The sequence below is a fragment of the Erithacus rubecula genome (genome assembly GCF_903797595.1).
Source record: "Erithacus rubecula genome assembly, chromosome: 2".
Lineage (NCBI taxonomy): Eukaryota > Metazoa > Chordata > Aves > Passeriformes > Muscicapidae > Erithacus > Erithacus rubecula.
This window is the reverse complement of record NC_136685.1, coordinates 82,712,735-82,725,917: the sequence shown is the minus strand read 5'-3', so window position 1 is coordinate 82,725,917 and position 13,183 is coordinate 82,712,735. Positions and strand designations below refer to the sequence as shown.

The 13,183-nt window shown below is 38.2% G+C and overlaps 1 protein-coding gene across 1 annotated transcript in view; it reads right to left on the bottom strand.

The window, feature by feature from the left end:
- Positions 1-13,183, bottom strand: part of BABAM2 (BRISC and BRCA1 A complex member 2) — a 161,967-nt gene that overhangs the window by 62,681 nt on the left and 86,103 nt on the right. Inside the window, exon 7 of the mRNA XM_079298010.1 lies at positions 12,313-12,422. Coding sequence (XP_079154136.1) covers positions 12,313-12,422 — 110 coding nt within the window. The remainder of the gene's footprint in view (positions 1-12,312; positions 12,423-13,183) is intronic.

The following is a 13,183-nucleotide window of genomic DNA, read 5'->3' as shown; positions in this document are numbered from 1 at the left end:
ACTGCTTTAATTTATGTCATGTACCAGTCCCAAAGGCCTATGCTTTAGTGATACTCGTCAGAATGGAGAGAACTCGTGCCCTTGTTCCTCATGCTATCCTTTCACTGTGACAGCAGTGAGATAATTTAACTTTCTACCAGCTTGTCATGACCTCCAGCCAGAACAAATCCTAGATAGCAATATGTCCTTAAGAACTCACCCGTCCATGATGCTGGAGAAGCATGATGAGACTAACTAAAAAAGTGTAATACTGCTAAACCAACTGCACAGCTTCAGTCTGAAGGGACATTCATGTTCCAAGGACTGGGACAACTGAGGCCTTGGGATTCTCAGACTGAACTTTCAGAAGAGGTCTTCCCTAAGGAGGGTGGCAGAGCAGCAGACTGGCTCCTCAGGGAGCCTGCAGGATCTCCACTGAAAAGTGTCCAAGGCATGGACAGACTTTGTGACACAAGACCTGAGCTAGTGCTGGTGGCAGTCCCACGCCAAGCAGGAAGCTGGCCTAAAAGATGCAGAGCTCCTTTGCAGCAAAGAGCTAGATGACTCTGATGTGAGAACTACCACTTACTTGCTGCAAAAGAATTTTCTACAAAACCATTCCAGCTATCCTGGGTTAAGGAACTTGATATTTTATGAATTGATGTGACTTCCAAAATTTTAACACAAAGTTAAGAAATTCATAGTAGTGAGAAATATAATCTTTTTAATACTGACATATGTAGTCTAAATAGACTATTATCACAGAAGGGAAAAACAGTTTTTTTAATTATATGTAATCCAGGCTTTGATAACTACAAGATAATGGAATACTTTTGCTTTTACTGTTGCATAAAAATCCTGAAGGTTTCACTCCTTTTACAAATGGAATCAATTAATTGTGAAGACAAATAATGTTAAAAGAAATATAAAATAAACAGTGTTAAAGGAAACTAACGTTAAAATGCTTTAAAACAAAGAACAACAAAGGCAATGGAATTGTAGACAACACAAAAGTATTGCTCTGGACCTGCACCGATTTTCTGATCACACAATTTAAAAGGCTGATAGGTTTTTATAGCTCAAATGTTACCCAAACTTCCAACAAGACTTGATTTACCAGGATGTACATTCATCATTCAATTCTTCTTGCAGTTTCTATGTCAACTGCAGGAAAAACTGCTACCTGACATGCAAAAAACAGAACCTTACTTCTTGAAAACAAAACAAAATTTCAGAGATGTGTGCAGAGTGGAAAACAAACAGCCAAAAGAGAAACCAGAAAATAGAAATGGAAGAAATAAAAAACCAATGAAAGCAGAATGAGAAATCAAAGTGATTGGTAAATGAACAAAAACAAGAGCACCAATTTAAAACAACAGGATTTGAGGAGGTAGAAAACAAGCAACATATTCATTACAGGCACAAAAGAAACACAATGTCTGAGCCGTGGAACAAATTAGGTGGATCACTACATAATTACACATACAGATCATCTAACCATCTCCCCATTACAGAGCAAAAGAGAAAAAAAAAAAAAAAAGTGGGAAGTTGACCAAAAACATGACCTGAAGGAACTACCTCCAGAGAACATCCCAGAAAGCCCTGTCTGCGTGAGGGGTCTAGGAAAAGCACACACAACCTCCCAGGACACACAGAGGTTGCACAATTGTTTGGGTTAATATCAAAGGCAACCTCGAAGAAAGGAAAAGGGAAGGAAAGCAAGCAGCAGCACACTGAAGAGCAGAACTGCTTCGCACGCAGTACTTAACATATGGAATAAACAGCACTGAGGCAACACAAGGGAACAATTAGTCTAAACGGTTTTGTAAATATCTTGGACAAATACCAGAAGAGAAGAATACTGAGGAAGACACTAATTCAGGGGAGGGAAGGGGCCTCGATGGCTTTTCTGGCCTCCCTCTGTCCTTACGTGCCCCGTATTTATATTTGAACACTTGCATTACCCAGCATATAGGCTATTTAAGGTCAGGAAAGCATTGCAGTAGCACAGCTGCCTCCAGCAAGTAGTGCTTGACATCACTAAACCACACAGAAGAGCACAGCCCTTTCATTGGCTTCAACAGCAAATATCTGCAAGCAGAATTGTTTCGCTCTATTTGTACAGGTTTTTCCACTGCACTGTGGTGTCTGCAGCTTCAGTACTAACAGAGTTTAGTCCACTGAAATTGTTCAACAGCTGAAGTTTCCTCTCCATATATTTTTAGTGGCCCCTGACCAGAAACCAGCTCAAAGATTTTGTTTTAAAATCCAGCTAAAAAGTATCTATACCTTCATCATCTGAATTTTCGGTTCTTGCCAAATTTAACTTGTCTTCTCCCATGGGTTGTTTGACACGTACTGCATGTACATACTAAATATCACACATGAAATCTCTCATTTAAATTCTGTAATATTCTTTGTTGACACATAAGTATGTTTTTCCAAGCTATACATAAAAAGAGTCCTATTCATTAATACAATGGCCACATGACTTGTTGCCTATAGTATGTACTTTAATTTAAACAGCTGAAGTTTAGTGTAGTTAGAGGTTGCCTGTGGCAGGTTCAAAATTCAACAAATCCCTGTGATTTTTTAAGGGGACTCTCTGGAGTAAAGCTCCTAGGAAAGAAGCTCACAATATTCTTGAAGGGGAGTCTGTTATCCAGGAAAAGACTATTCAACAAAAAAGTCCCATCCTTGATAATGTCTTTTATACATTTTCTCCAGGTAGGTCCAGTGTGTTAAGTGCTGAAAAGGAGCCAGGGTTTCAGCTAACATTCACATCAGCCAAGCAGCTTGTAATAGTTAAGGAGCAGTATGGACTGTGACTGTCTCATATGCCTTAAATAAAATAAGCAATACAATGAATCACATTCTTGACAATAAATAGGGAAAAGGAAACCCCCAGAAATTCTGTAGTCACATTTTAAAAATTATTTGGGGAAAATGGAATCTTCCTACAATGGATAATTAAGGAGGTATTAATGTTCCTTTCTAGAAGGCATCAAGTTTAAAATGCCACTGATTATTTGCAGGAAAGTTGGGAGGGAGAAAGCAAAGGAAACTGAGAGGTGGTACCCAGTAGTACTGGGGTTCAGAAGTTTATGGGAAAAAGGCAAGCTGGCAGGGGAACCAGCTCTTCTGGTAATGCCAGAGTGCACTACAATCCTTGATCACACTAACAGTGGGATCAAGACCTCTTCCCTTATATTCTGTCTCCTGCCCATCAAATACCCCACACTCCTCAACTCCTCTGCCATACTCCTCAATTCCTGCTCCCTGTACCCTGTACTACCACATTCCCTCCTGGAGCATCAATAACAGGAATGTGGTTCCTAGCAGGTACTACCAGCTCTCCCCAATGGAGGGATGGGAGACAGAAGGAGAAAACAACAGAGACTCAAAACTGAGGTCTTTCACATACAGATTTAATTCTGCTTCCCACTTGTCAGAGGTTATATCTGAAAATCCTAAACTTTTCACTTTCCAGTGATCAGAGATTTGTACCAATTGAATGTGGCCATCTGGAAGCAAGCATTAAACAGTAGCTGAAGTTTGGTTAATTGCTTTAAATAATAAAATAGAAAAAGTCTGAAGACAGAACACTAATGTGCAGATCACAATCAGAATGAAGTTCTCTGAACAAATGATTTAATCACCACATTCAGCAGCAAGCCACATATCCCAAATATGCAAAAATCAACTTCAAGAAAGCATTTTTGTTAAGATACCACGTTCTGTAGTGGTGGGTTTGCATTTACATCAAGAACTGGGAAAAAATACCCACGCAGCAACAAAAGTGGGTTCAAAGTGTACTCTAGGAAATCTGAGTTTTCATAAATGTTGAATAAATGTGCCTTTCCATACCCTGCATTTCCATACACTGCATTTTCTGCCAAGATTCTAATTAACTCATTTAACTACTGTTTCAGTTTTGGTAATTATTACCCATTTAGAAAGAATACAGTAGAACAACTAAATCTCAGCTCTGATCTGAAAGAAAAACCTTACATGACCTGCTCGTGCCACTTTCCATCCTTTGCCAGCAGTCCTGGCTAATCAAGGAGGTCCCAGTTGACTGGACATCAGCAGATGTAATGACCATCTATAAGAAGGATCAGAAGGAGGATCTGGACAACTACAGACCTGTTAGGCTTTGTGCTGGGGAAGGTCATGGAGCAGATTATCTTGAGCATCACCACATGGCACTTGCAGGACAATCAGGGGATCAGGCACAATGGGTTTATGTAAAGTGGTCCTGCTTGACCAACTTGGTCTCCTTCTGTGACCAGTTTAGCTGATGAGGAAAAGGCTGCAGATGTGGTCATTGACAAACCTTTGACATCATTTCCTACAGAATTCGCCTGGGGGTGCTGGCAGCCCATGGCTTGGAAAGGACCACTCTTAATTGGGTGAAAAACTGGCTGGATGGCAGGGCCCTGAGAGTGGCAGTGAGTGGAGTTAATACCCAGCTGGCAGCTGGTCACTAGTGGGGTTCCCCAGGGCTCAGAATTGGGGCCAGTCCAGTTTAAAATCTTTACTGATGATCTGGACAAGGGGATCAAGTGCCCCCTGTTTGAGTTTTCGGATGACACCAAGTTAGGTGAGAGTGTTGATCTGCTGGTCTGCAGGGGGAACTGGACAGGCCAGATCAATGGGCTGAAGCCAGTATGGGGTTCAATAAGGTGAAGTGCTGGGTCCTGCACTTGGGTCACAACAACCTCTTGCAACACCAAGACCTGGGGAACTGTATCTGGAAAGCTGTCCAGTAGAAAAGGACCTGGCAGTGCTGGTCAACAGGTGAGGCCACACCTCAAGTGCTGTGTCCAGTTTTGGGTCACTCACTACAAGAACACTGAGGTGCTGAAGTGTGTCCAGACAAGAGCAATGGAGCTGGTGAAGGGTCTGGAGCACAAGTCCTCTGAGGAGCAGCTGAGGGAGCTGAAGTGTCTGACTTAGAGAGAAGGAGGCGCAGGAGGGACCTTATCTCCCTCTCCAACCACCTGAAAGCAGGATGCAGCCAAGTGGGAGTCAGCCCCTTCTCACAAATAACAAGTGACAGGAGAAGAGGAAATGGCCTCAATTTGCACCAGGGGAAGTTTAGATTGAATATGAGGGAAATTTTCTTCACCTAAAGGATTGCCAAGCATTTTAACAGGCTGCCCAGAGAAGTGGTGTAGTCACCACCTCTGGAGCTATTTAAAAGATGTGTAGATGTGGTACTGAGGGACATGGTGACTTGGCAGCATTGAGTTCACATCTGAACACTATGATCTTAAATATATTTTTCAAGCTAAATGATTCTATGATTACATTTACTGATAAATTACCAGAAGCCTCAAACTTGTCAGGTAATTTTAAAATTTGATGCTGTCAGTAACTTTTCCTCTGCAAGAGCAATTTAACTCCAAAGAGGCAATCTTTGGAATTAATTCTGTTTAACAACAGAGAAACTACTGCTTCAATTGTGATTTCCCAGCAACTTTGTATCTAACTGCTGCTTTTTTTTAAAGTAGAATTTAACATCAGTACGTTATCAATGAAAGAAAAAATAAATTTGCCCCAGAAAAAAACTCCAATTCCCCTACATGTAAATTTTACCCAGACCTGATTTTTCCATTTCATTTTGAAGAAACACCTGGTCAGTAATTGTTTAGGTTAACATTTAACCCCAGTTACCAGACCCCCCCTGTCTGCTCTATTACTGCCATACCAAATGCTACACAATAAAAAGAGAACACCTGCTTCAAATTTCTTTCATCAGCCTAATTAATGTTACAGAAAACATTTCAAAGAGTTCAAACTGTCCCTGCCATTGGTCCAGAGTTCTTTAGAACAAAAGGTCCTACATAAAGCCCCCACAAATATTCCTACTAATTCCTAGGTACAAAAAAATCCAGCCACCTGTCCAACTGTGACAGACACAGTTCAGTACCAACATGGATTGGTTCTGATCAGCAGGCTTCCTTTCCTCTACAAAAACATTTCAGGAAATGAAGATGAAACCTGCTTTGTGTGCTCTAATGTCTTAGGAAAATATCCAAGAAAGGCACTTCAGTACTGTGCAAGGAATGTATGAATGGCAATAAAAACCCTCCAACCTCTAAATTCTAAGAAAACAGAGGCAGTAGAAAATACAAAAATGTCAGTATGTATCAAAAAAAGTAAGATTTTTTTTGTAAAAAGGAAATAAATTTCAGTACCAAAATAAACACAATCTAAGAAAGTAATTTTAAAAATAACCTGCATTGTAGACAGAGAGGAAGATTTAAAAAATATTAAGTACTGACTTAGCTAGTAATGAAGATGACAGCAACTTTCAATACCATTGCCAGGATTAGTTTTGACTAATTAAAGTCCTTTTGACAATATCGCTGTACAAAGATACAAGTCTAAACATACGGGCAACAGTAAAGAATCAAGAACATCTTAATGGATAATACTGTCTGATGTCCCCAAAAAAATTACTTTGTTTCCTTTTTCTTTTATTGTCACTCTTTGTAGGTGGATAAAAATGGCTAGAAGTAGTGATACCACAATGAAATCCTGAGAAAGATATTTTAGTTGAGTTCAGCTTTATAATGATACTTAGAAATGCCTGTGGTGAAACATGGATTATTACAATTAAAGGTGGAGCAGTCATAGCACATGACAACTAACATGATACAGAATTGGATGCTTAATTAGGGTAGCCTGAAATAAATTAAATGCACACAATTGAAAAAATGCAATAACTTAATGGAGAGATTTGATCTAAAGGAAACAAATGGGTTTAAAATTAGTGAAATTTCTGTAGACCATTCTACTCTATTCAGAAGTATGCAGAGGGAGTTGAAGAGGGCTGTGTTGAATAATGTTTACATTTTGTTCTGTGATGTTTTACTAATGAATTTTTCTATATGTGTGTTTCAACCATACAAGAAAATACTTTAAGTGATAAAGTGCTTGACATATAATGTAAAAATATTCACTCCACCATCAGATTACAGAACCTTAAACATACAGGCTGACACTCAGAACCTGACAAAACCTGCAGAAGACAAACCCTTCCCAATACTCAGCTCTAAGTTTTGCTCTGAGACTTGAGGCAACACTGAGCTCTGGATTGTCACCAAAGGTATCTCAGACCAAAAACTGTCCTGTATCTCTTATACAGAGAAACTGGTGCCTCATTACCTGGCAACAAAATCAGTCCCACTGAACTGCCTCAAGTATTTCATACCTTGACAAATAGGTCTAATTGCTTAGTCTCTTAACTGACTTAAAAATCTCACTAACTGAGCCATTTAAAGACAGCATTAACATATCCAGCATTAAAGCACCATTTAGATGATGGACACATAATCTTAGCTCTCCTACAACTATTTTCACTAATTGCTCTAAAGCAGCTTCAGAGGGAAAAAAAAAAAAAAAAAAAAAAAAAAAAAAAAAGAACAATCAGTGCAGTTGAACACCTGGAATATAAGTAAAAGTCAATCTGCTTTGACTGCCAGTCCCAGTCTGTCCTGATCTCTTCTGAAGCTGTCAACATGCCATCAAAAGTTGGTAGTAGCAAAACAGATTATTTTTTGGACATAAGAAGAGTACAAAGTAGAGCTAGATTGGCAATCAGGTTATGGTACTGGCTACAGTTTCTGAAGACTTGGCTGTCAGGAGCATGGCACACACAGCAGGCAGTAAATATGTCAGATGCACTGGCCAGGCACTGAGCAAACAAAGCTTAATGGAACAGGAAGCACTGCAAAGCTACAGTCATTCCTCCTGCTTCCCATGTCTGCAAAGATATTCTGGGATTTGAAGAAGCCATGGACTGCTGTGGATGACTACTAACAATTCTACTGAAATAATCAACTCAGATGAATAATCACATTCTGGTATGCCAAACTGAAGATCTGACTTCTACAAAGCAGGCACACAAAAACGCCTAAGCACAACCATTCATTTAGTGACTGTGTACTCATAATCTGTCTGAAACAGCAGGCTTCTACTGATGGCAGCATGGCATGCCAACTTCAGAGGTGAAGCCCTCCACAGCTCCCCTGTGTCTCAAACACAGCAAGAGACAGTACTCAGTAGTAAATGGGTAATATTCTATGGTTTTCCTCTTCCAACTCCCAGCAGAAAGCACAGGAAACACCTCAGAGCAAACACACGTTACATTTTCTCTTCAATTTTTTCTTCCATCAGTGAAAAACGTAGAGGAACATTTCAAAGCCTAAGAGTTCAGATCAGGCTCTTGTTGCTCTCCCCTGCCTGTATGAGAAGGTTAAACGCAGTCACCGAACTCTGCATACCACCCTCAGTCACGAAGAACCCTCTGGCACAGCTCCCAGACCAGTAAGAAACGACCATTTCAGTCCTCAAAGCATGGAGCCTGATCCATTTAAGCAAAACAACTTCTACTGACAGCTGGTTTTCTCAGCATATTCACGTCTGCGTATTTATCGGAGAAAAGCCCTCCAGGACAACAGTGTTTATTGCAGGATTATTTCTGTGAACACAGGGAACACAGCATTCTGTGTAACAGTGTTTCTACCCTAATATAGTTTTTTCTTCAAACATGAACCCAAATGAACCCATTTTAATGTTCTTTAGCATGGATGACTCATAAAGGAAAAAAATTTTACATACATTGAATTTTTTCTCTTAAGAAAAAACCCCAAAACCTTTTTATCCACATTCACGTGTAGTATGCTAAGAAAAACTTTAAGCATTAATATAGAAATGACCTGTTCAACCCTGCACTTATTCTGTGGATTTATAGTCTAATGACTTTTAATAAATGGGAAACAAAGACATGATGGGAAGTTTCATTACAAATTTCCATTCCATATAAGTATCTAGTGGAATGGTATCTATGATACTATATCATAGTATCTATGGAAGCTAGAAAGGCAATTTTGAACAACAAGATGCTTTCTTCCAATGGGTTTAAAGCCACTATTAATAACTCATGGAAATGCATCAGAGACAGAGTAAATGTCCCAGCAGGTCCTTATCATGCCCTAGAGCATGGCTGTGCCTACCTAGCTTAGGTGTATGACCTCTTCCCAAAGCACAGCAGAGGATGGAGAGCATCCTGAGACAAGTCCCCCGCCCTGAGGTGGGAGGAAGGGAAGGATGAGCTGGGGACACACTCACAGATGCTGACAAGCACACATCTCTCAAGTTGTGTGGTCAGTCTGCGTGGTTTCTCAGCTTACCACTTCCTACAGAAGTGTGCAGAAGCTGTTTTCTCTGATACTACAGAAAAGATGGTAGTTTTTAAAAAACAAATAAGTCTTATAAATATCCCAAGTTTCATTTTAACTTGATCTAATTTTGAAATGATTGAAAGTAACGTTATTGGCGTAATGCAACAAAAAGCCAGAAGAATTCTTAAAACTATACAATGAAAGCTTTTAAAGTGATTTCAAATCAAGGACACATTAAAAGTTGCTGTTAATGTTTTGAACAAATAGTATCAAAATTAACTTTTCAAATTAGCATGTTTTAATGAAAGAATTAAATCAGGTATTGCTATGAATAGTTATTGATGAGATTTTTATAAAGTAATACAAGTACTTCCCATCCCAAATGTGGGGTGGGTTAGTTGGTTGTAAGAACTGCACTTGACAGCCAGACATCACACCATACAAATCAATATTGACTTGAATGATCCATAATTCTTCTCTACTGCATTTCTACCTGGTGCTTCAATATGTCAACCTTTTCAAGTCAATCAGTGTACTAACATCTTCACCCCAATCCATAAAAGGTGGACATTTCCCCAATTTTGGAAATCTCTCTTCTAGGGTCTATGACAAAGTGCAGCCAAAGTCTTAGTAGTATTATGCCTAAAATTTAAAAAAATAGAGCAAATGTGCATTTCAAAAACTTCTCAAAGCAAAAAAGGGTTTTTGAAACCCTATATTCACATTTCTAGGGCTTAAATTTGCTGACAAGATCTGTGGGTATATATCATTTTTAGAAAGGGCAATGTGGGAATGCGTGTTTATATGGCAGAGCACAAGAGCAATGAAATCTCTTGGGAAAGCAGGAGATAACTCACTTTACACAAACAGGGCCTTTTCCTCTTATTGCTATACAAACCTGAAATGTTATTTCATATGTCAGGAAAATGCTGTTCCTGTTTGCTCACTCTTCCTAAAGTGAACATATTTTAGTATTAGCAAAATAATTGTGGGAATTCGGTATTTTTCATGTTTTGTTGAGTTCTTGAGAATGTTATGTTGGGAACTATCTACTACTTGGTTCACCTCAAAATCTGCTGCATAGAAAAAATACACTGGTGATTTGTTTATATGGCTTTTGTAGATCCAATTACTGTGAGCAGCAGGAAAGACCTTTATAAGCAGAACACAACTCAAATGTAACATGCTATGGCCTCAAGTCATTAAACTAATCCTGAGGGCTTCTCGAGGCTTTTTGTACTTTTGGCAAAAAAGTATAAAGAAGTACACATTGTTGCTTCAGTTCCCAAACACTGGGAAGTTAAGTATCGAGACTGTCAGCCTCTGCTAAACACAGCAGAGACTGGTTTTGGGAAAGAACAAGAGAGAACTGCATGTTTGCTATTAAAGCACAATTACACAAACACTGGAAAAATACCCATGCATTTTTACACAGCACATAAGAAGTAGTCAGTAGTTTAAAGGGAGGTGCAACAGCTCACAAGCAACTTCAGTAATTATGCACTATCAGTACCTAGATATTGTGATGAAAATGTTACAAATGCAGAAAGACAAATTGACTTAGTTGAGTATCTCAACTTCAACACACAGATAATGTGACAAGGTGTGGCACAGAACTCCAGGGTTTACTTGGCATGACTTTAACATGACTGTATCTGCTATAAATAACAAAAGCCATAAATACATCAGAATGTCAAATACTCCAATACCACTCAAGTATCTTTCTGCAGTATTGCTCTACATCACACATCTAAAATCAGATGCTCTTTAGGGCACTGAGAGAAAATGCAATGCTTCTAGGAAGACAAAGACTTCTTTTGTATTGCTATTCTGCTAGGTATCAAGAGGTTAATATCTTTTAAAAGATACTTCTGGAAGTGGGAAAATATGCAATGTGTTCATTAGCTCATGGATGATTTAGACAGATACACCTGGGTGGCCTGAAACATACTTAACCATCAATGTGACTACAGCTGGAAATACAATGGAAACTAATGGTAGCCCATTTGCTTTTAAGAATTCAAAAAAATAATCCTTTGGAACACAGAAGGATAATTACATATTTGACTATAATTATTCCCTCAACTGATGCTGACAAAAAGGAACAAACTGATGAAAATATGAAAGGTACTAAATACATTATCTGTGTGTTTGCACATGCACATGTATCCTATATTTTCCTGAAGTATCTCAGAAGTCTTATGTCTTCATCTAAGTCAAACTGTGGTTTTTATTTTCTAAACTGCATCCAAGAGTTTATCCAGATCAAAATGTTGATCAAAATGTCTCGATACCATGTTTCTTCACTCACACAAACTTTATTCCCAAGTTATTATAAAACTGTGGTAGTCAGTATTTCACACCTTTCCTCTACACAGGAGAGTTGTCACCAATTCAAAGTCAATTGCCTTATTAGCAAAAAAAACCACATCACTGAAACAATGCCATACCAATGTGAATGTGGTATGCCTGAAAAGTCTAACATACTTTTTTTTTAAAGCACTACAAGAATGAGATACTGAAGACAAAGAGAAACATTAAAATGTTCTCAATTTCAGCAAAGGAAGAAAAGAAAACAGATTGATTTTTAGTCCTCAGTCTTCCATTTTAGGAGAAAAAATTGATTTCTAAGCAAATCTGCCACCTGGTAAACAGATCAGTAAGGTTCAATGCTCTTAAAACGAAATACTCAGATATCCTCCTGAAGAAAGTAATTTAATAAAGCTGCAAATTCCAAAAGCATAGTTAACCAAGCCCTTTAGCTTCTACAACAATAGTTTATTAAAATGTATTATGTTATATAAAGAACTTACCATTCCAACAGAAAAAAAGAATTAAAGATTCCACCTCAAAGCTATCACTATGCTTTACCATAAAAGGTGTTCAAAATATACTGCCACAGGAAAGGACAAGCATGGTTTTCAGAAACTGTGATGCTACAATAATATCACATACAAACAGAACTAGCTGAGAGATCTGCCATTTCTCCACCACACACACACTCAGCAACCACTAGAACTTCAAGTAATTTAAAGCAATAGTATGTTATCATCTAGTATGTTATCACATGTATCAGGAAAAAACTGAGAAGTTCTGAGATGAAATAGAATAAACATTCCAGAAAAAACATTTCACTCACTGTTCAATACGTGGGGAGAGGTACAGCTTAGGAAAAACCTGAGTAGCTTCTGTGTCCTCAAAACTAACTGAGAGAAGTGCAACATCTTCTCCAGGGTCTTCATTCACATCCTGTAGACATAAAAACAATATAAAATGGTAAATAACAAGCTGAATATTTAAAAGCTTACAGATAAGAACTAATAAGTCAAATACAAATTTATATAGGAGATGCTTAAGTGAGGAATTGGAAGTGCAACCATTGCAAAACAGGTTGCAAATTTATTCTTTCTTACTATATCGGCACTTTAAAGATATTTTGGTCTGCTTAATTTCCTTCAATATACCAAAATGAAATTACTGAGTTATGAAGTATACAGTACTGTACTCTTCTTCAATTCAGTGAACTATAAATTTCAGTAAAGATTTTGTTTTTAGGAATCTCTGATTTACATCAGATGGAAATGCCAAAGAATTTTTTAGCTGTTAAAATATCACTGAGTTATGACCACACATTCTGTATTTTAATTTTTCAAAGTAGTTTATGGTTCAAACTTTTGAGTGTACTGTATTCAACTTCTGTTGTGGATGAAAAACATTTTTGCAATTAGAAATTTGTATTTAGAAGTCATTGCCCCCCAGTTTCCTGGAAATGAAACCTATGCATTACTTGCAGCAAAGATTGCAGACTCCAGGAAAGTACTGTAGGAAAAAAAAAGTATGCCAAATACAAGTTAATCTTAATGTATTCACAGTTAAGGCTTTCTTTATATCATGACAGTCAGTTACAGCTTTGAGATCATCTAGAACAAATTGTTTCTGGTTAGGACCTGACATCCCCCCAATTCATAAATACATACAGTATACGAACAAGTGTATTTCTTACATGCACA